The following is a 21,835-nucleotide window of genomic DNA, read 5'->3' as shown; positions in this document are numbered from 1 at the left end:
GAGAAACTGGGGAGTGAGGATTTAAAAGTCTCTGGCTAAGTTTGCTTTCTCGTCTTTCCCTCTTCCAAATCACATCTTCAAGGCCTTCTTGGAAAAAGTATTCACCTGCGATACCTCATCTTTTGCATTGTTTTTATTATGGTTAACAGTTGCTAAATAAAATAAATACGCTTTCAGGTAGATTTACTTAAAACAACATAAGTTGTTGCCAAACGTATGGAAAAGCAGAAACAACAATAACAACAACAACAACAACAACAAAAACAAACAGACAAAACCCTGCGAATCCGTGAAGCGCTCTTAGTAACCAACTGAGCTATCAATAGTCCGACTAAAAGGTATCCATCATGTTACTCGTACTATAATCGTGAAATTTATCTATTTGATTGTATTTTCAGCTGGTGGACGATGGCGCAACATCTTTCTTGGTCTTGCTTAGGAATCTCGGGCCTGGAACAACTGGATTCCGTTGACAGGCCATCTGTGTCCCTGTCTTATCTGCTGTATGGCTTGTTCCTGATCATGGTTGTTGTTCTACTCGTCAATATGATGATCGCCCTGCTCTCCAACACATATAACCGTGTAGAGGTACATTGTAAGAGTAAAACATCGCTACTTTTGATGTCATGTATCGTCTCGGGAGATTTTCTGAGATGCAGCCTTTAGGTACAAAACGGTACCTCGAAGGTGTGCAGTTTACTAATTTTATAGCCGCTCCTAATATCCCAGTATCCGTTTTGTAAATACCACCACCTTGAACTTGTTTCTCTTTTTAGAGGTTTTGCTCGGCTCTCCAATAACTATGAACGTATAGAGGTTCACTGTAAACGTAAAATATCGCTACTTTAGATGGCATGTTTTGTTTTAGGAGATTATCTGAGATGAAAACTTCAGGTACTGAACGGTACCTCGAAAGTGTACGGTTTACTGAATTTATGACCGCGCCTGCTATGACTAATATGCCAGTATCCGTTTTTTATGTGGACTACCTAGAACCTGTCTCTTGCTCTAGCGGTTTTGCGCTGCTCTGCAATACTTACGAACGTGTGAAGGTAAATTGCATGACCAAAACATCGCTAATGCCTTAATGCTTCGCCTAGGCTGCAAAGCAGAACCCCGATAAAATGTTAAATTCCGTGCACTACCCACATTCACTTAAATTTTAGTTTAAAGCCGAAAGCTTTTGTAAAATTGATGTCACCACAAAACAATTACAGTAATACAGAATGTATTATATGAATCAATTTCGTCAATCATTTTCCTTCAGAAAAAAAGTAAAAAGCGACCAGACTGAATACGAATTTATATCCTAACAGAAAACAGGGCGACCAACATGTCTCAGAGAACGCAAGGAGAAATTCACCTTTATCTTTGCACACGTTAAGCAAAACTTTATACCTCACAGCCTTTGCTTTACTGGATATTTTGACTTGTGTTTCAGGAAAACTCTCTCAGAGAGTGGTCTTTCAAGAAAGCTACGACCATTAGAAGTTACAGTTCATACCACCCAGTTCCAGTTCCTTTCAATATTGTTTCACTCGGGGCCATAGGATTGTGGAGGCTGTGTCAGGGTGACAAAGGGAACCGATTTGATAAAACTGGATTTGATGAGAAAGGAAGGGTAAGGGACGCGGACAAATTTTTCCTGCGACAGTATAAAGCACTCGACCGTAATATGTCAAACACGACTGGCCGTGTTTCATCCCATATCAAGACACTGAAAAGTGGGCTGAAAAATAAGACGTAGCCGAATGTTTTAAGCCGACTTCGAGGTGTCTATACCTGATTGAAAAAACGTAGTCGCTTTAAAAATATCAACCATGAACGATGAGGCTTCAACAGAAGGTTTTATGGGTATACGTTTATTAGCAAAGCAAATTCAAAGACGTTGGTTTTTTTCTGAAACAGCTCACATTATCCTAATTATAAATAGCTTCTCGTGCAAATCTCAGGAGTACTCATTATTTTGGGTCATGCCATTTCTTCTTTTTTCTCTCTTTTCGGAAAACTTTAAGGTGTCATCTTATGCCGGATTTCCAAGTGTACGAGGGCGATCTCAGAAGCCGGAAATGTGTGCCCAAGGGTAAAGTTGTCGGCTGATCATCAGGAAAAAATTGATTTCTTTTGAGCTTTGTTGAAATGCATCGGCGCGAGAAGCTCGTGATGATGAAAGTTTTTCTACAAAGAACTTTGGATTCGCAGTGCTAATAACTTCTAACCATAAATCCATTAGAACTCATCGTTCATGGTTTGTACTTCTCAAGCGACAACGTTTTGTCAATCAGGTGGATACATCGGATGAAACGCTGAGTAGGTCGTTTGATATAGGTTCTAAAATTAAGGATTCTGGAACAATTTCCACGCCATAGCGTTCATGATAGTCTACAAGGCTAATTAAGATCCGATATCCAAACCACCGTTAAGGAAGTCAGATTTCCTTGGTTTTCGCTTTGTGAATTATTGATGAGTTTGAGAAGTAATACGGCATTCGTCGTTTTTACATCTCCCATTATACACCTTGTTTGCCCCCCCCCCCAAAAGGCATAGCCTTTGTTTTTTTATGTCTCGTGGGTATTACAGTATTCTCAAGAGTAATTGAAAACAATGCAAAATTTTTGGGGGGTAAAAATGATGCAGTATGGGAGATGTGCAAGTGGCGAATGGGAATTCACGCTTTTTGTCGTTTTTGATGTCTCCCTCCTCAGTATATATTCAAGTTTGATCTTGCGGAAAACAGCGTCTTTAGAGTAAGAAATTGTTGCTAAAACTAACTGAAAAGGTAAAGAAAAAAGAAAGAACAAGGTGATCAATTCATGAAGAAGTTGGTTTGAAAGCCTTGGAGCTATGTGGTTCATTGGTCAAAGAACTTTCACAAGAGTTGTTGACTGGTTCAGCAGCTCAATAGCTGTTGGTATTTAAGTCAGCGGAACTTAGTTCTTTATTGCTTGTTATTTATTTTTTTTAATTTTATGCCCATATATGTTTACATTTTTGTTTCCTTGTTCCCCAGAAAGCTGCTTTAGACAGGCTGGTCGAAAGACTAGAGAAGACTTACTTTGCAACATTTGGATATACTTTTCCCCTTACGGGTAAGGTAGTGCAATGATGGTAAGAGATGCCATTCTTGAAACCAAAGGTCGTGTTGTTTGTGTTATTAATTATCTTCCTTTACGAAGAGTGAGACTCAAAGGACTGAGCATGCATGCCTCGCCGCTTGAAGTAAAGCCAACATGTAACCTATGAGCCGGATTACATGAGCCCTCCTGGCCCGGTTGTGCCCGGCAAGCTCGCTTTGCCGAGATCTTGGTACCTCATTAAACACAACAAAAATCAATTTCGTCCTTACATGACAATCGGGCCAGCCTGGTTAACCGCTATTTCTGCGTACCGGACTGGAAGCTTTCCATGTAATCACGCTTGCTGGGCCAGCGAGGCGAACCAAACCAGCAACAGGACAGCGGGTAACACAATGGATATGTGTACTGCTTGAATTCTCTCTTTTATCTCTCTGTAAACATGGCGGCTCCGAGATGGCCCGCTCCATGTAATACCGGAATAAAAGTTTCCTTTGCAAAGCTATTAAGCCTGGCAAACTGGGCCAGCCCGGCTCATGTAATAACTATAATAAGGACCTATATGTTTTGGTCACTGAACTTAACTGTTTAAAAAGCTTTGATACGAAAACAGCGTCACGAGATGAATGGTTTGGTATTGAAATATACAGTTATCGTGTTTCAGAGGCGAAAAAGGTCGACCACTTGTTGCATGAAATTGATGGAAGTCGCCGCATGGCTAATCAGATTGCTCAACGAGTGTTTGCTCAGCAGGGTTGTAAGCAGGACAGATATATCGCTGGTGCAGAAGTAAGTAAGCTAATTATTAGCCGGATGCTGCCGGATTTCAACTCGGTTTGCGGGATCATAAATCCCAAATCTGGGGTTGTTCTTGGTAGCCCCGAATTTGACCTTTAAGCCCTGATATCAAAATCTAAATTCTCATTTGTTGCCCTAATAACTTCTTCATGGAAGTAGAAGGCTCTGAGAAGTCGTTAAAAATTCACCTTGTGTGATCATGTTCTCAGTACTTGTGAACACTTTGATTATACTACATTCAAAAGAAAAAAATAAATAATTAACTGCCCGCAAAAACAATAGTTGTAGCTTCCTGACGTAAAGTTTAAAAAGAGTCCAATTTCCACCTTATATTACCCTAAGTTCTTGCTGCAACAATTCTTATTCATCTGTTGAGACTATTTCATAGTCCTCTTTTTCCCTTGTCTTACTTTAGGCGTGGGAATCACTTGGTATAGGAATCAAAGGTTGCCTGCTGACATATGAAGGCCCTGACTCCTGCCATTCATGTAAAGAAAAGGAACCTAAGAGTGTTCATGGCGCGAGGTGCTTGACGCCATTCACGCGAGAAAAACCGCGGATCGAGGTGAGAATTTTTATTGAAAATTTGTTGGAAAGAGGTACCTAAACCTGAATAAGCATCTCTGTCCAGGGTGAAAAGGTTGTAGAGGGCCCTTCATCAAGAAAGAGGACCAAAGTATCTGGACATTATTGCACCACTTGGTTTGAAATTATTATTAATAGCTATTTTGCTCTATTGGATTTTTTTTCATTGTTTTCATCTTTCTCGGGCAGATTTTGCACTTCTCCACGTCCGCTTCGTGCTTGCCTTCGCTCGCCTGAAAAAGTGAAAAGTAGCACCTGTTTTACAGGCTATATTATCAAGAATTACATTGACTTGATTATTTCTTTGCCTACAGGTGCTAATCCAGGAGAGTGGTGAAAGACGTATTCTTGGACTGGGTGTGGTATTTGAAGGGTACGACAGTCACTGGATGCCTGGATGGGAAGCAGGAACCGTAGGCTATCACGTGGACGATGGCAAAATATTCGAAGCTGGTTGCGAGGATCTGGGCAGGGACGTCGAAGGTAATAAGACTACTTTGAGGGAGGCCGTAAAGGCTACAGTAATTTGGTCGATGTTTTAATGAATTCCAAATTATATTAACTTAAAGCTAAGCCTCATATCAAAAACGTCATGCTTTTTAACGAATGAGCTAGTCTAAGGCTAGGTTCAAACGACGCATTGACAGGTGCCAAATATAATGCCAATGAGAGAACAATAAATGTTTTTCATTAGCATCAAATTCGGCACGTGTGAAATGGGAAACTGTTTGTGCAGCGCCCGATCAAAAGTTTGCCGGTAATTGGCGCCGACAAGCCTGTAGTTTCAGTATTATTTTAAAACCTTTGTTTTAGTAAACTTTCAAAACGTTTAGTCAATTAACAGCGTTTTGCTGTTTTGGTTTATGTCACAAATTGAAAATGAAAATCGCAGTCTTAGCTATCGAGTACAAATTTGTCTCGTTTCACTACGGTCAGGCCAAGGAGTGGGAACCATGCAAATCAATTGATCAACCACTCAAATTGGGAGCTGGCACTCTACCAGAGCCATTCAATATTGTCAGGCGTCACATGCCACCTTTGATTCGCAATGAAACAAATCTTCTTTTTCAGAGGCTATGGCGTACCGTGGTGATCTCATCGCATGCGAAGTTGACTTCAGTGGTGTAAGAAATGGCAAGCTTCCAGTCGTGTTCTTCTTAAATGGCAGAGAGATTGCTCGCGCGTGGACGAAACGCATTTCTGGAGAAATAAAAGTGTTTCCTTTTATTTCAATGGCATATGAAGGAATTCGGGTTCTCGCCAAGGTATGACTAATCGTTGGCACATCCTTTCTAAGAAGAATAATTTCGTTTAGCTCCACCCCCTTTCCCTCCTTTTTAAATATTTCCGAACGAGTGCGAGACAATATTGAGCACGAGGAGGGTGAAATCTCGGCAAGCCACTCCAGCAGAAGTGGTGAGCCGGGGTGGAGGAGAGGGCGCTCACTGGCCGCAAGGGTACTGGTCTTTTTTGGTCCAAAAATAACGAGAGAGAGAAGTGGGGTGGGGGGGGGGGGGGGGAGTGTACCAGGGCCTCTTCCCAAGATCCACCACAGCTGAATTTTCTTGATGTAGTTTTCTAACTGATGATCATGAACTGTCATTCTGGAAGTCCAATCTAAATGTCAGGGATTTCTACGACCCCGTACAACTGTACACTCAACAATCAAGAGGGATTATTACACTCCACCGATCTAATACAATTACTTCCAACGATCAGACTCGACTGAACTAACTGCATTCCAAGTGTGTTTGCTAGGTTTTTCTTCTGTCCTTGCGCAAGACAGTATTTTTTCCATAAATCACATGCTGTTCAGTAAAATCCCGAATGTGCCTAAATGAAGTTACTATTGCAAAGTTACACGTTTCTCCTCGTTATTCAGCCTAAGTACATCCATTCAGTTACATCATTTCATCCATTTCTTTCCTGAATTGCCGGTATAGATGTGCTCAGGTGACAGCAGTATGTCCCAAATATCTCATGCGCCTTCTGCCCAGCGTCTTGCTAGGGATGCTGGGATAGAAAAGGAATTAACTGACTGCCTGCAGAAACAGTTCCTTAAGCTGAAAGATGACATGGAGACAATGGAACGAGAAAGAAAAGTACAGGCGACTGAATTCCAAGAAAGACTTGATAAACAGTGGGAATTGCTGACGGAAATACGAAACTTAGTGATGCTTTCCAACCGAGAAGGGAAGAGAAAAGAACTTGATGAGAACTGACACTTTTCTTGACTGATGGAAAAAAAAGTTAATGAAAGGAATTTGAAATAATGAGAAACATCTAGCCATCATTGTTAGATTCTCAGATACCTGACGACAAGAATGTATGTGTTTCTTTCTCCTAAATAAAGACATTTTTGCACGACCTGATGATCAGGTTACATTACTCTTACCAAGTTGTGTTGCCATATCCTAAGAACCTTCCATTGGACATTGCGTTAAATTTTCGTCTCAGTTGGTAACCTCCCCTATATTCTAAACTGTCGAAGAGGGCTGGGGCTAAGCAATTAAGCTCTCTAAACAGCAGAAGCGCACAGGAACTTAAAATTACAAATGACACTTGGATGTCTATGAATGGGAAACTTGCCAACCTGCCACTTTTGTTATAAGATTTGAGCAGAGCATCTGACACGATCCATCATAAGCTGAAACATGATATCATAATTATCCTCGTCTATTTTCATCTTGTCACCGTTTGCTGTTGTTCTACCATCTCCTACCGATCGCACGCTTGCAAACTGGTAAATTGCTAACGGTTTAAAAAACACGAAGCAATGTTATTACTCAAATGCCAATGTTTTTTTTTTGCCCGATGAAAAGACTTTTCGTTTGTCTATAACCCATGTGAGGACTAATGATAAACAGTAAACGCATCATCTCGTTAAGTAGGTTTATCCTTCAATTTTTCTACAAGAAATGCTAAAAGTTGATCCTCTGCCGCCCTCTGCGCATTTGCACTGTAATGTACATGATCTAGTGTGCCATTAGGGTATGAAGCGGTCATTGGATACACTTCCAACACAGGAATACCTGCCTTACACATGGCGTTATTCGCGTATTTATGAAACAACTCCAGTCTCTGAGGAGAAAAAGGAATCGCACAATCATGCACAAAATTGGAAACTGACAGGAAATAAATACAAAATCTAACCAAAGTTAAGTACACCAGCAAGCCTCTTAAAGGAAACTGAAGCCGTGGTAGAAAGATATGAAGTTATGTCTTTGAAACGAGTTGCTCCCTACATGTTTTCATGTTTTTGGACTTCTTTTTCCGATACACTGTGTCATCACAACGGAGAAAACTATATCCATAGACTGAGTAGGAGCAACCTGCTGAGGGCTGGTCTTATTCAGAATGTTAATTTTTTTTTTTTAAATTGGAGATGCTGTATTAGAGTCAGGGTGCTTTGGTAGCCCTGAGCCAGCTGTTAAAAGTTAAAAAAAGGGATTAGTTATTTCGGCTTTTAGTCATGGTTTTACTGTTCAATGTTTAAACTTAAAAATATAGACGTGTTAATATCTGCGCATGCACAGTAAGGGAGAGACTAAGAAGAGTACTACTGCTCCAAAATAATCTTGAGTTTCCTTGCATCTTCCGAAAAACATATTTCAAGCATTTCTTGCTACTTTGTGGTAATGATGATTTGTTAATTGGTACCTTCTGGACCCTCGCACTGTTTTCCCTACAATAGTTTGATGATAGTAAAACCCGTGTACAGTTACAAGGATACCGCTGACAATGGCTGACAGCGAATTTTACCGTTGTTACAACAACAACTGTTAGAGCTACAGTTATGATAGCGATAATGGCGACAACAGCCAAGAAGGGAAATTTGTAACAATTATTCCACGAGTGCGCGTTGGATATGAGTTGGCCATCATGATCATCTAATATCCAACAAGCGCGAGTGGAATAATTGTTTTATTAAAATCGCACACAAAATATAGAGAATTCTTCCCGACTTTATTTGTAAAAACATCCTTTTCTCAGCTTGTTTTTAATTTTGAGCAGACGCGTACAGGGTACCATATTTGGAGAGCATAGCATAATGGCTCATATACCATGATGGCTAAGCCAGTCAGAGCTCTAGAATTGCATTATCCAATGATTCAGTTTTTAATAATTCTTCATAACTCGGTAGATAACTCTCTTCTGCTGATTTCATCATACTCAGACGTATTTGAATACGTATAGACCAAACATAGAATATACAGTAAAAACCCGCATGTAAGAACCCAAGTTGTTGCGAGCTAGGCTAAGAAGGTTCTTATAAAAATGGTGCTAACTGGAAAATTAGGCTACTCAGGTTCTTAAACAGGTTCACATTTTTAAAAATAAATAAAGTGTTTGTCATTGGTATTGCATGCATAATATGTTATAAAAATCCTTTAATTTAAGCCTGTTAGACAGAACAAAAACAACGTTAAAACATGGTACTGTGTTTTATGTACTGATAACTTGGGATGAAACAAGGAACAGTGGAATTTTAGGCATCTTTTACAATCTTGCTTATGCATGGACTTCGCCCTCTGCTTATAAAACATTGTAATCTTCCAATGACTTGTGACGCACTGACTGTCGAGAGTCTTTCCTCAAGGCCATCGACGAAAGAATCTCTCAACAATCCTAATATCATCGTCATCGCCCCAAACATTCCGCGCATCAGTAAAATCTTCCAATACGACATCAATAGAGGTTGCTGTTAGTTTCGCTAGCAAAAATTCGAAGTTGCATAATGTTTCTTTCTTGAGCTCATCCAACTGTGCAGAGCACAACAAATGATGTGGCAGTTCAGTCAATTTTCGATAGCTGAAAATTGTTTGTTCTTGGTTTATTTGAAAACTTAGAGGCTGTTTTGCGACAAGTCTATCCATGAGGGTTCTCTCGCCGTTCAAGTGTTGTTTAAAAAAACTGATACACATCCTTCAAGATAGTGTCATCCAATGAGAGAAGATCCTACAACTGGGGCTCTGTTAAGCCACTCTTGGATGCTGAGATATAGCCAAGGGCGTGACTATCAAGAATTTTACATGGAAATAAATGTAGAAAAGGAGTTTATTCACTATTACGTTTTGTTGCACACCAGGCTCCTGCGCACACCTCTTCTTGTTGCTGGTAAAATATTCTTCCTCAAATTAAACAAAAAGAAGAAAAAGTCGTCGTTTCATAGTCCCTAATTTGCAGTCCAAGTTCTTACTAATTATTTAGAACAGTTTCTACGTCATCTTTGCTTTTTTTGTTTTAGGAATAGGGTGATTGACAGAAATTGCCATTCCTCCAACCTGAGTCTAACCTGGAGGGCTTCTTTTTTTGGGTCTCTTTTCGAGACCAATCCGGCAAGGATGGATCTACCAATGCAAGGACTGGCATCAAAGCTGATGGGATCATGGGGAAACTCCAGATTCACCACCACGATAAGGTGAAAATGCCCGGGGTGGATATTATAATTAATACTGCAATTCTTTTAATTAAATCTGGGCGTTTGATCCTTAAAGCGGCGAAGTTTGAAACAGCAATAACAACAAAACGAAATAATAAACTTCTTTTTGTAAAACAGCAACAATAATAGCACTTACAAATGTACTAATCAATGATCTCTGTGCATGATTACACTTGTTTATTATCTGGTCTAAGCTCCACTAGCGGGTCAGATACAGTGAATCCTGTGTTCTGATTGGCTAACCGAGCTGGCGAGATGGGATTTTTCGCTTGGTGTCCGCGACTAAAAAACTTTTCTTTAGCAATAGAATAAATCATTTATTGACCAAGCTTTTTTGGTCAAGATGGCTGGATATTGGCCTTGTTTAGTCGTCATCGACCTCGAATTTGTTTCGGTCTATTAGCAAAAAAGAGTTCTACTCAGTACTGCAATTTAGCTTTTATTTCAAATGCATCCTACTCTGGGTTTCATTTGCAGACTCAAAAAATATGAACCTAACTAAACGTGTAATAACCATAGGTAACGTTTGAGAGCATAACAGATGAATAGCTTTACCATGCAGGTGTTCTAGACGGTCAAACTAGGCACTGATGATCAGTTTCACTGTGCTCTCCACGCGTGTCTCGTTGATCGGGGTGTACGACTTCCAGCGACAAGCTTAGTTAAACGCTAGTCTAAGATACAACGGTAACGGACAATTCTGGAACGCTCTAGGAATGAGCTCTCTCTGTGGAAACTGGAGAGTGCGACTGGTTGATTTAAGCCACCTGCTTAAGATGACATCGGCCTCAGTGACTGCCAGTTTTGGAACTTCCAAGAAACATTCTTTGGGTAGAATGGTCTAAAAGAGAACACATAATCCCCTTACTGAACAGATAGAAATGTTAACAGTGAAGGAGTTGTTTCTTATAGAGTGATTATGAATTATAAAGAAATTCTTTACTTAGCAATCGCCCGCAATAAAGGTTGGTTAGGAGAGGTGATGAAACAGACGAGATTTCATTGAAATCCCTTCAAGTGGATGGCTACTATAGAGAGACACTAATATTAAGAATTACAAAAAATTAAATCACTACATTTATTATGGAATTCAGTTATGACTCAGATAATTGGCAAACCTGTGTCAAATTTCACGAATTTAATTTAGGCTCCAAACGGCCCAGAAGAGTATTTTGGTCCACGACCAGTTCTTGTGTACCACTTTCAGTACTGGTGTGATCTAACTGTACGTAACATAGAAATTCTGTAACCTGCAACCTGCAAGTTACACCCTCCATTGTTATTATTTGGCTGCATACCTGTCTATCTGTCATATCTGTGCTCTTCAAGTGTTCAAGTGATAAATTTGTATACAAATCATGCTAACAGAAAGCATACTGACAAGTTTCATTCAAGAAATGTTACAATGACTTGCTTGGATAATTGGGCATTTAACATCTTCTCGGTTTTGTTTTTTACTTTGGTTAAAAGGTTCAGTTTCAAATGAAATTAATTCAAAATAATGATGTGTGAACATTTGTCCCATCTAATCAGACTTCCATTCTCAGAAATGCAAAACAAAAAAAGGCAGGTACATAATACTGGGAATGGGTCAAAAGCTCCACTAAAGTCATTGCATTATAAATATGTCTCCTAACCCTATTGTGTAAAGGTATTGCTTAATATAGTAATGCCTATAATAATGGAAATGTGTAGATTGACGTTATAATAAAATAAATTGAAATAAAATAGATGAAAACAAACTTTTGTGCGACATCTTGCCTCACGTCACCTACTGATAATTATGTTCCAAAATTCAGTCTGAGTTTGTACCTGCCTCTACCCTCAAGTGTAATTTAAAAGTGTAGCTATTGTTTTTAGCGTTCATACAGATGTTTGGATCCAAAATTCCAGACTTTTTCCAGACTTTTTTCCAAAACAATAATTTGTTTTTCCAGAATTAAGGTTATCAAATAGGTGATCAATATAGAGACCTTAAAAAAGGCAGGAACAAAGGTTTTTTCATGATAAGCTGAAAACGTCAGGCAAGATTAAATAAGATTTGACCAGAATTAAAAAAAAAAAAAATTCCAAGAATTTTTCCAGGTCTGGAAAATTGCTGGGCAGACTTTTTCAAGAATTCAAGACTCTTTACGAACGAACCCTGTGTTTTAATTAAAGCCAATTAATAAAATAGCTACAGTGGTTAATACCACTTGTTTAAGTCTTACTTAAATTGACCCTCAGTATAATATGATAAAGACAAGACACTAGTAAATGAGGCCTGCTTATTTTGGTGTTAATTCAGATGCAGAGTACAACGCAATATTTTCCCGCAATTTTATGTAAATTGTATTTATTAGTTGCCCAGCTGCTGATATGCAAATCAGTTTATCAAGAGTTTATCAGTACTGTTTAGGTAATTATCATATGTACATGACTCAAATTACCAATTACCTTGCTTAGAGGTATGACTTGATTCAAAGAAACTAAGGCCCCACATCCATTACTGCATTCAAAAAAATCAAGAAGTCTATCAACAAAGGTAGAAGAATTAAATAGCCAGCTTCAGAATGTTCTAGTCATTGGTTTCCTCTTCAAAGGATTTATTGGTTTTAAAGTTCATATAAAAACACTTCTGTAATCAGCAAGCTCAATAATAATTTAGTGAAAGACTAGAGTGCAAAACAAGGTGGAGTTTCATCCTCCTCTTGTTTGAAAATGCATGCAGTTTGTCAGGACCGTTTGGTCAGTGCAGACGATCAAAAAAGCAGGCAGTCAGTGAAAAAGAGAGTGATAAAAACAGTGGGAAGAGAAAAGGAGAACCACTCCTTCTCTCTCCCTATGGCTAGCCTCAAAGTGGTTTTTGAAACTTTCCTCAACCTGCTTTTTCTTTTATATTAGAACATGGAATAAGCTACTGGAAAGCAACCCCAGGAATAGAAATTCTAGGGGTGGGGTGGGTGGGTGGGTGGGGGTTCTAAAGCAAAAGTGCCCTCCATAGGTGAGGTATGGATATTTTCTCGAACTGACACATTTGGCCTATTCTACCCTCTTTTTTCCCTTAGTTTCTTTTAGCCTGGGTAGCGGGCATTGAAGGGGGTTATGGGGATTGGGGAGAAAAGATAAGGGACCTTCCTTTTTCTCCCTTTCGCGCTTTCCTACCTCTCCCTCTCCCCCTCCCCTTTTGCGCTCACCACATGGGTTAAGTTTCTTTCTTTTGTCATTACAGGGCCGTAGCGTGGGGAGGCCCCCGCCTCAGTTTTTTGCCCGGAAAAGTCAAAACATGCAGGCATAAAAGTTGAAAATAAAAATTCATCTCCCACAGCATTGAAACAATGATGTGTCTGCAGCTAGGTGAAACGTTTGGTTTTAAGATACAGGGAGCAGTCAAATGGGTTCTCCAGACCCAAAACTCTTTGCTTTTCAAATACAACGAGCCACAAAAAATCTTTGTGCCCCCTCTAGTTTCTAAAGGCTTGCTACGGTCCTGCATTACTACTAAAAATATACCCATTCTGCTGATTCTCAAAAGCAAAACTTTTCAGATTTAAGTACGAGGCTATCCGACCTACAGTATCCGCAATATTCCCAAGGGTTGGGGAAAAAGCTACTTAAAAGCTGGAGAGAAAACGTGTAAGGATACACAGAAACTAGCGCTAAGGGCATCAAGCAACAACAAGTGCGCATGCTCCAAGTAGTTTTGGTAGGTGAAAAAAATTGTTCACACTAGAAACCGAAGGTTTTAAAAAGCAAACAAAATTTCGCGTATTTAGGATATCCGTTCAAAGCCTTCTCAATGAAGAGCTAACCGGGTACCATCATCAATCATCAAAATAAACCGAGTGGTGATTCAGCACGTCAGGCCGCAATAATCGCTCCAGGCGTGTGTGAGCGATCGTTCTGGTGTCCGAAGATCTCCAAATTAAAGACAAAATTATCTTTAAGTCTGTGTTTAAGCAAACAGTTGTTTCTAAAAATAAGAGGCCTGGAAGTGGTCCCAGGGGTATAATCGTAGCCAATCGGATAAGGAGCCTGTCGACGGTAGTTCGCTGTGATTAGCATACATGTTTTTAATTCATTTCAAGAATTTCCGTTCACTTTCTGTCTCAAGTTACTCAAAATGTTGCTGGATTTTCAATTAGAAAATGTCAGGAAAGAAACCTACTGAGTAAGTAGTCATTTTGGTAGGTTTATTTGTTTGCAGCAGTTGTTGTTAAACTTAGCTTTAGCTGGTTGTTAAATCACAATCAAACCATTTTGCTAATACAGTAGAACCCTGGTAACTCGAACTCGGATCAGCTTGAACTCCCCGCTAACTGGAACTAAGTCCCATTTCCCTTCATCCCACTTTACAGTCAATTTTACTCAGTTAACACACAGGAAGCCCAAGCTCTAAATATGAGCATCGGCGAGCATCGGCATTGTTGTGTAACATTCAAAATATAAGGATTTGTATGGGATGAAAACCTACCGTTTCTGTAACCTACGAAAATGAAAGGATTTCAATAAAAAACAGCTTACCTTACTTAAAATGTGTGTTGCGTCTCTCCTGTGTGGTCCACGGGCCAATTTATGGCCGTTTTATGGGTTTTTATGTAAACGGTTTTCCTCTATATAAAGGTTTACCAAGGTTGGGCACTCCTGCGAAGCGGCTCGACTGATCCACCGAAGGAAAACGGCCGGAAATTCGCTCCAACTGTTCCAATCGCCTCCAAATAACGAATGGAAAGAAGAACAATCGTGTGTTACCTAGGCGGAATTTGGAGGCGATTGGAACAGTTGGAGCGAATTTCCGGCCGTTTTCCCTTGATGGATCAGTCGAGCCGCTTGGCTGGAGTGCCCAACCTTGGTAAACCTTTAGGGACCGGTCATTATTTATCACCTGGGGGGGGGTCGGAGGATTTTGGGGGGGATCACTTGATTTTTAGGAGGACAGAGGGGGGGATCAGTCGTAACTGAGAGCCCAAAAGGGGGGGATCACTGAAAATTTTGGAAGGATTCAGAGGGGGGACCACGCAAATCTGCTTGAACAATGCCAGTTTGAAAGCATACAACATAAATGTGCCCATTCTGCTGGGAGATGATAGCATTTGCAATTTCAATTTGTTCTAACACAACTTTATTTAAAAAACGGAAGTCTGTCACATTGGCGAATGTGTGCATTTCAATTTATATCGAGAAAGCTTTGTTTTAACGCTTTTGAATTTTTCCTTTTATAAAGTGATCATGACTTAGCTAATATTCGTCTTTAAACATGACAGGTGAATTCTAAATTGTGAACTATATAAACTTCTGATAACTGAAACATTGTAAAAAGCGTGTTTGTTTGTTTTTTCTGAGTTAAATACGTACCGAAATGCTTCAGAAAACAGTAAGGCCGAAATACCCGGTGCGGCATATCTTAGTAAAATAGAGAGTTTTATTGAGGACCACTACGTCCGAGGAGAGCTCTTTTTTGAATTTTGTCGGGATGCCTGCAATAAGCAAAGCGATGCAAGCTCCACACTCTGTTCCTGGTGTACCAACAACAGATGGGTGGGACCAGTAACAGAAAGAATCCCTCAGCCTGTGCCAGACAAGAAAAATCTCGGGCACTTTATGGGTGTGTACGAAACGCCGACAACAGGTCGTGCTCCAGACGATTATCAACCGAGGAAATGTCTGAAGGACTTGTACGAACAAAACGCCATCTCTGCGGGCAATCCAAATACCATCGCTGCTTTCTGTGCAACCTATAGTGTCGAGGAAAAGCATGTCATTGAATACCTAGGCCATCTAAATGATATCAACATCAGGAAGGATATTAGAACAAGAGAGGCTAAGGAGAAAAAAAGGTTAGAAGAGGAACTAACATACAAGGACTACCAGTGGGGCATACTTATTGAGAATGGCAAAGTTGAAAAGCTGAAGGTGAGACAGCTCGACCTGTACCTTAAGGAACATGGCCTGACCACTGTTGGTATAAAGCTGGACAAGATAAAGGCAATTCGCTACCATTACTATCGACAGAGAAGTCCAGGGAACGGGAATGAGTTGTCCAGCAGTGAGGAAGAGAGTGAAGAATCAGATACGGAGTTAGATGATGACGAGGATAGCGAAGATGATCTTGTCATTGCTGATCTCGATGAACAGTCAACTGTTCGTATGCCAGTTTTAACTTTTGTACCAGATGACCAAATAGCTGAAGTTACTGAACAAGCAAACACTGGATGAAAAAAAAAAAGGAAAACAAAAAGAAAAGAAACAAAAAAAACAAACAAAAAAAAATTATAAAAATGTGAGCAAAGCTACAAAGGCTGATCTATTACACTATAGATGAAAATAAAAAAGGAGACAGGAACAGTGGCGGATCCTAGCCCTTCCAGATGGCCGAATTGTCGCTAAATATGACCTGCTGATAGGGACTTAGCGGACTGCTATTTGGCACTCTAAAAAAAGTAACTTTGCAGTTTCAAGCACTGATTGCAGTTTCAAGCACTTTGCAGTTTTAAGCAAGATTGCTTGTATGTCAACTGAATTCAGATGTCTGGATCCAGACTCGAAAAAGACACGGATCAAGAGACACTTTTAAAAAAACACTGCGCGATAACGGCTTTATTATGCTGTAAGTACATCATAGTTAGAAATACTACCTGTATATGAACGTTTAAAACACTAAATATACACGTCGAAAGGTGAATATGGGTACAAAGACATGGGGGGGGGGGATCACGAAAGTTATATATAGTTATGAGGGGGGATCACTTCAATAAAATAACATTTAAAGGGGGGATCGGTTAAATTTCATCGTGTTTAGCCCAAAATCCTCCGACCCCCCCCAGGCGATAAATAATGACCGGTCCCTTATATAGAGAGAAAACCGTTTACATAAAAACCCATAAAACGGCCATAAATCGGCCCGTGGACCACACAGGAGAGACGTAACACACATTTTAATTATGGTAAGCGGTTTTTTATTGAAATCCTTTCATTTTCGTAGGTTACAGAAACGGTAGGTTTTTTTGCCATACAAATCCTTATATTTTGAATGTTACGCAACAATGCCGATGCTCGCCGATGCTTATATTTCGAGCTTGGGCTACCTGTGGTTAACATGAACTCGGGTAACTCTAGATCTAATTCCTCGCTAATAGGAACGAAATGTCGTTTCCCTTGACCCGCACAATTTACCCCGATAGCTCAATTCTGGTTCATCAACGCATGAGCGGCCAAGGCCTTCAGACCCTAACCCTGTTTAAAACAAAATCCGTTCATTTTTCTACCCTGTTTAAGACGGGAGACTGTTATTCATGACCCTGTTTAAGACTGTAGCCCAAATGTCCTGTTTAAGGAGATATTTGCTCTTAAGATAGTATAAAATACAATACAAAATGGAGAAAAATGTATTTTGGAGTCACATACAAAAAGATTTTTTTGAGATTACTGACAGAACAAAATTAGATTATTTCAAAAAACTTCGTTACACACGCAGAACCCACACCGCCAAAATCCACACCCTGTCTTGGGCTTCGGGTCTAAAAAGACACCCCGTTTAAGACGCTCAATAGTGAAATTATATACCCTGTTTAAGACTCAATACTCTGAAAACCATACCCTGTTCAGCGGCACAAACCCGTATAGGCCAAATAAGGGAGTGCCACCTCCCCCGGGGCGAAGACAAGGCCAAATGAAACTCTGAAGCACTTAAAGTCGAAATGAAAAACCAGTGGAAAACGTTTAGGTAATGCGTGACAAGTTAGTAAACTGTAGAGCAGAAAAAGCGCGTAGCGCGAGGTCATTATTTCTCAGATCAGAGCAAAATCAAGAAAAAAAAGATTGTTATAACGGATTTACAAAGTATTTTAGAGGCACAAATGCATTTTGTGTGCTTAATTAACTGATTTCCACTAACATTAATAAGATATTAAGCGTATCCAGAGAGGCGCGCCGGGGTCTATAAAAAACCGAAAAACCGCGATAGGTTTCGATCAAAACCGTAAACCGCATACAAAACCATCGAAAAAAAAAAGGCCGAAGATTTACACAGCTCAATTTTCACAAAACCCTGGTGTAGATCTCAAACGTTGGTGATATGTGGAACATGCAGACTACTCAATATCACATCATAATTCTATATGTTGATATCATCACAGTATCTATCTACAGCACTATCTATGGATGCTATGGTCGTAAAACCGTCATATCTGGCCTAGGACCCTCTAGGAGAATTCACAAAGAACCTTAATTAAATGGTAATAGTGGACAGTAGGGTAAATTTTGCGTCGCGAAAAGCTCTCCAGGTGAAAACCTCCATTATAAATCCAAAATCCCACATTGCAGTTTGATCTCGATTGACTGTAAAATAGAAACATAAAGTAGCCAAACATGTGACTGCACAGAGACCCACAGAGTAATCTCATCCTCACAGTTTGTTACTTTTTTGAGAAGGAAGTCAAAGACTGACCTGTACGGACTCTCAATGTGGTTTTTGTGGACATCAAAACCAATTACAAGCCGACTGAAACCTTTCAACTGATACACACTTTACCTCGTGCCACCCTCCGGGGGTGAAAAGATCTTTCATTAAAGGCGAAGCAATAAGATTGCTTAAAACAGGAAAAAAACAAACATTTGAAGAGTGCCTTGCGAACCTTAAATGACGCCTCCAAGCCCGAGGGTATCCTAAACAAGATAGATATCAGATAGCCTGTGTACACAGGCTATTGTCAGAGGTCAACTTTGACTTAATAAAACAAAAAGCAAAAAAGCAAAGAGAGACTCTATTGCCTTTCCGGTATCACCCAGCGGTACAAGATCTTAAAAAGAAATTGATGGCAAACTGGAGTCTAAAATAGAAAATCAGCCTCTGTTGAAAGAAAACAATTTTTGAGACCTCTGATCATATCCTACAAAAGAGGTAAATGTCTAAAAGACATGTTTGTGAGAGCAAAAATGTAACTGGAAGGCAGTTGATAATGCGACACAACCACAAAAACTACATTGGGAGCCCGTGCGGGTTTGTCTTTGGCTTCCTTCCAAATTGGGAAAACCGAAAGCCACATCGGACACCAAAATCCGAAAAACCGCATTTTTTTTTTCCAAAAAAACGAAAAACCAGATGCTAAAAAAGGGAAAAACGGGAAACCGCGACGGACAAAAACACCGAAAAACCGAAGTTTTTCCGTGCAAAAGCCGAAAAACCGCCCTAAAAGATGACCAAAACTGAAACACCGAAAATCCCAACGCCCCCCTCTATCTATTCACCCAATTACAGGGAGGGAAACAATCAAAGCGCGCCATCCGATCAAGTGAATAAGAATTTCTTGGACAAACTGTCGGATATATATTTTTGGGCGTAAAATGAAACTGGAACGGGACGGTATGACTGGAATGCGCAAATCTAACTGGTCCCAACTAACTCGCGGAGTGAACTAAGGTTACCGCAGAAGTTCAATAGAACGTGTCGGTTATTCAGGTTATTGAAACTGGGTTTAGAGGGAGTTTAAGGCCCTGTTTACAGGAGGGTTACCATAACAAGAGGGTTACCTTAGTACTCACACATTTCTTCTTTTTTGACACGACGTGTTTACAAGGAAGGTAGGGTTACCCTAGCGTAGGGTAACCCTACCTGAGTGCTAGGGTTACCCTAACTACCTTGTAAACGCTCTGCTAGGGACACCAGTAATCTTGACAATTTGGACGGAATTATCCAATTTCTGAGCTAAATTATAAACATCTGAACAATATAAGGTATTTTCTGTATACGATGACAATATTTTCCCGTTTGTTTAAAGCGTGTTTTCCATAGAGAACGTGTATTTCAAATCTTGGACGTCACAAAGAATGTCACGCTTGACGAAACGCGTAAGTAAAGCTGGTAAAGTTGACCCGGCTGATAGGGTAACGCTACCTGTGAAATTTGCTTGTAAACAAGATCTCCTTTCAACCCACTTGCTAGGGTAACCCTAGCATAAGGGTAACCCTCTCTCCTTGTAAAAAGGCCCTAAGAATATAGACTGCTTTCTATCAACCCTGGCATCTACACAATGTTTGCTGTGCACAATATCAAGAAGACTTCAAGAAGAAGCTTGAAACTGAATCACTTTCTCTCTTGAAGGAATCCACTCTCCAGAAAATTTCTCTTAGACAGACTTTGTTTTAACCCTGTTCAGATGGGGCTTTAAATATGGAACCCAACATCTGCCATTTGGTTATTTTCATTTTATGTTTTGTCTCAAAGCAGCATCGAAAGGCTGGATTACACTAACACTTATAACAAATGTGATAACATATTGCTAAATTAAGTACGTGTAACGCCGTAATTTAATATAAAGTAAAAATATAGAGATATATCTTTTTTTATAGGAAAAAAAGCAAATTTTGAAAAACAGGGCTGTCAATACTCAGTTGCCATGGTAACGTCGATGTTGATGTACACGTCACGACGATTTAAAGTGTTTCCAGATAATTTTTAGGAAAAGTCGGCAATGCTTAGAAAGAGAAAGCATTCAAAAATTGATCGAAGCTCTTAGAATAGATTTTATCGTGTTAACGCACACACACCAAAGAACCTTAATCATTCTGGATAACACATCGGCATCAGTCTTTTTACCTTTAACGAAATTAAACGTTGTGTTCTCGTTGAGCATAATAAATTGACTCGCCGCTTTATAATGTTTCATAATAAAGTTTAGAGCATATCAGAGCGAATTATATATTTTTTCTCATTATCAAAATAGGAAAAACCTTGTTACGACAGAAACAATTGTAGTAGGACTCGCTGAGACATTGTTCGGGGTGTCAGTAAAACGCGGGGTCGGGGTCGGGGCCGGGCCGGGGCCCGGACCGGGGTCTATCTTATTTTAGGAAAGCTGTTTTTAGGGTAAACCTAACTCTAAACCTAGACTTGACCCTAAAACAGCATTCTTTTAAAAAAAGATAGACCCCGACCCCGCGTTTTACTGACACCCCATTTTCCGCGCCATTTTTATAAGTTGTGTGTTCATTTATTCTCTTTTTTGTTCCTATAGATTTGTTTCATTTGTTTATATATTTACTTAACTCTACTTTTTTTAGAAAACTTTTTTTTTTTTCGACTTTGGCTTGACAGATTTTAACCAACTCTTTATACTTGTTGTGCGGATCCGACTAATGCTCTCATGCTTAAAAATCGTCATTTGAAAATTGTGCTTACAGTCAAAGCAGGTCAAGCGTTACCGTCGCTAACGAACTAATGAATTCATTCACGGAAAAACGAGTTCTTTTTTTGACTCAATAATCCATTCATAAAATGAACCATCCAATATTCATATTTAGCCTCGATTCCATAATCGAATGTTGATTCCATTTCTGTTTTTTAAAAAACTGCACTTTCCACAAGTCGACCTCAGAATTTTTTTTTTTTCCTTTTTTTTTTCTGAGAGTCGAGTGCGGGCGAGTTCTGAAGTTCAAACCCAAACAAAATGTTACATGTACGCCAGTTTGCTGCCAGTAATCAGTGCAACAGACCTAGGCCTGGCCTCTTAGAAAACGTGACGGTCAAACTGAGGTCAGTGTATGTGTCGTGATTGGTGGAATTCGATCCTCGGCCTCTGTCAGTTTCTTTGCGTTTGCGGTCTGTCTATTCTAGCTGTTATTTTGAGTAAAGGCAATCGTAAACGGCAGGAAAAGGGAAGCAAATACGATTGAACACAACAGGCAAGAATAAAGAACAGGTAGATTTAGTTCATAAACCGGAAATCAATTTTTAGTTATTGAATAGAGGTACAATTTGTCTGTTGGATTAGTCATTTTATGAATGGATTATAGAATCAACAAACGACACGCTTGGCCTGGTTTGACTGTAAGTGGTGCATATTTTTTTCTTGCCTTTGTTACCTGTTTCAGTGATAATTCATGGGAAGAAATGGAGCTTACAGACTTAACTTCTGTATCATGTAAGTTGAGATATGAGAACAAGGAGCGACTAGCCAAA

General features: G+C 39.7%; 3 protein-coding genes across 3 annotated transcripts in view; all 3 read left to right on the top strand.

Annotated features, from left to right (window-relative positions):
* LOC140933489 (uncharacterized) overlaps positions 1 to 21,835 on the top strand; it is a 48,765-nt gene that overhangs the window by 6,745 nt on the left and 20,185 nt on the right. The gene's annotated exons all lie outside the window — the stretch shown is intronic.
* Positions 397 to 6,851, top strand: LOC140933490 (uncharacterized). Its single transcript, XM_073383067.1, has 8 exons — positions 397 to 588; positions 1,442 to 1,621; positions 3,011 to 3,089; positions 3,739 to 3,863; positions 4,288 to 4,437; positions 4,772 to 4,940; positions 5,529 to 5,722; positions 6,401 to 6,851. The coding sequence occupies exons 1-8, from the start codon at positions 409 to 411 to the stop codon at positions 6,677 to 6,679; spliced, it is 1,356 nt and encodes a 451-aa protein (XP_073239168.1). The 5' UTR covers positions 397 to 408; the 3' UTR covers positions 6,680 to 6,851.
* The window catches only part of LOC140933034 (uncharacterized), a 12,049-nt gene continuing 60 nt past the window's right edge, over positions 9,847 to 21,835 (top strand). Inside the window, exons 1-3 of the mRNA XM_073382548.1 lie at positions 9,847 to 9,879; positions 15,223 to 15,956; positions 21,748 to 21,835. The exon at positions 21,748 to 21,835 is cut by the window's right edge and continues 60 nt beyond it. Of these exons, the coding sequence (XP_073238649.1) occupies positions 9,847 to 9,879; positions 15,223 to 15,956; positions 21,748 to 21,835 (855 nt within the window). The remainder of the gene's footprint in view (positions 9,880 to 15,222; positions 15,957 to 21,747) is intronic.

This window comes from Porites lutea, chromosome 4 (assembly GCF_958299795.1).
Source record: "Porites lutea chromosome 4, jaPorLute2.1, whole genome shotgun sequence".
NCBI classification, from domain to species: Eukaryota; Metazoa; Cnidaria; class Anthozoa; order Scleractinia; family Poritidae; genus Porites; species Porites lutea.
This window is presented reverse-complemented; position numbering and strand designations above follow the sequence as displayed.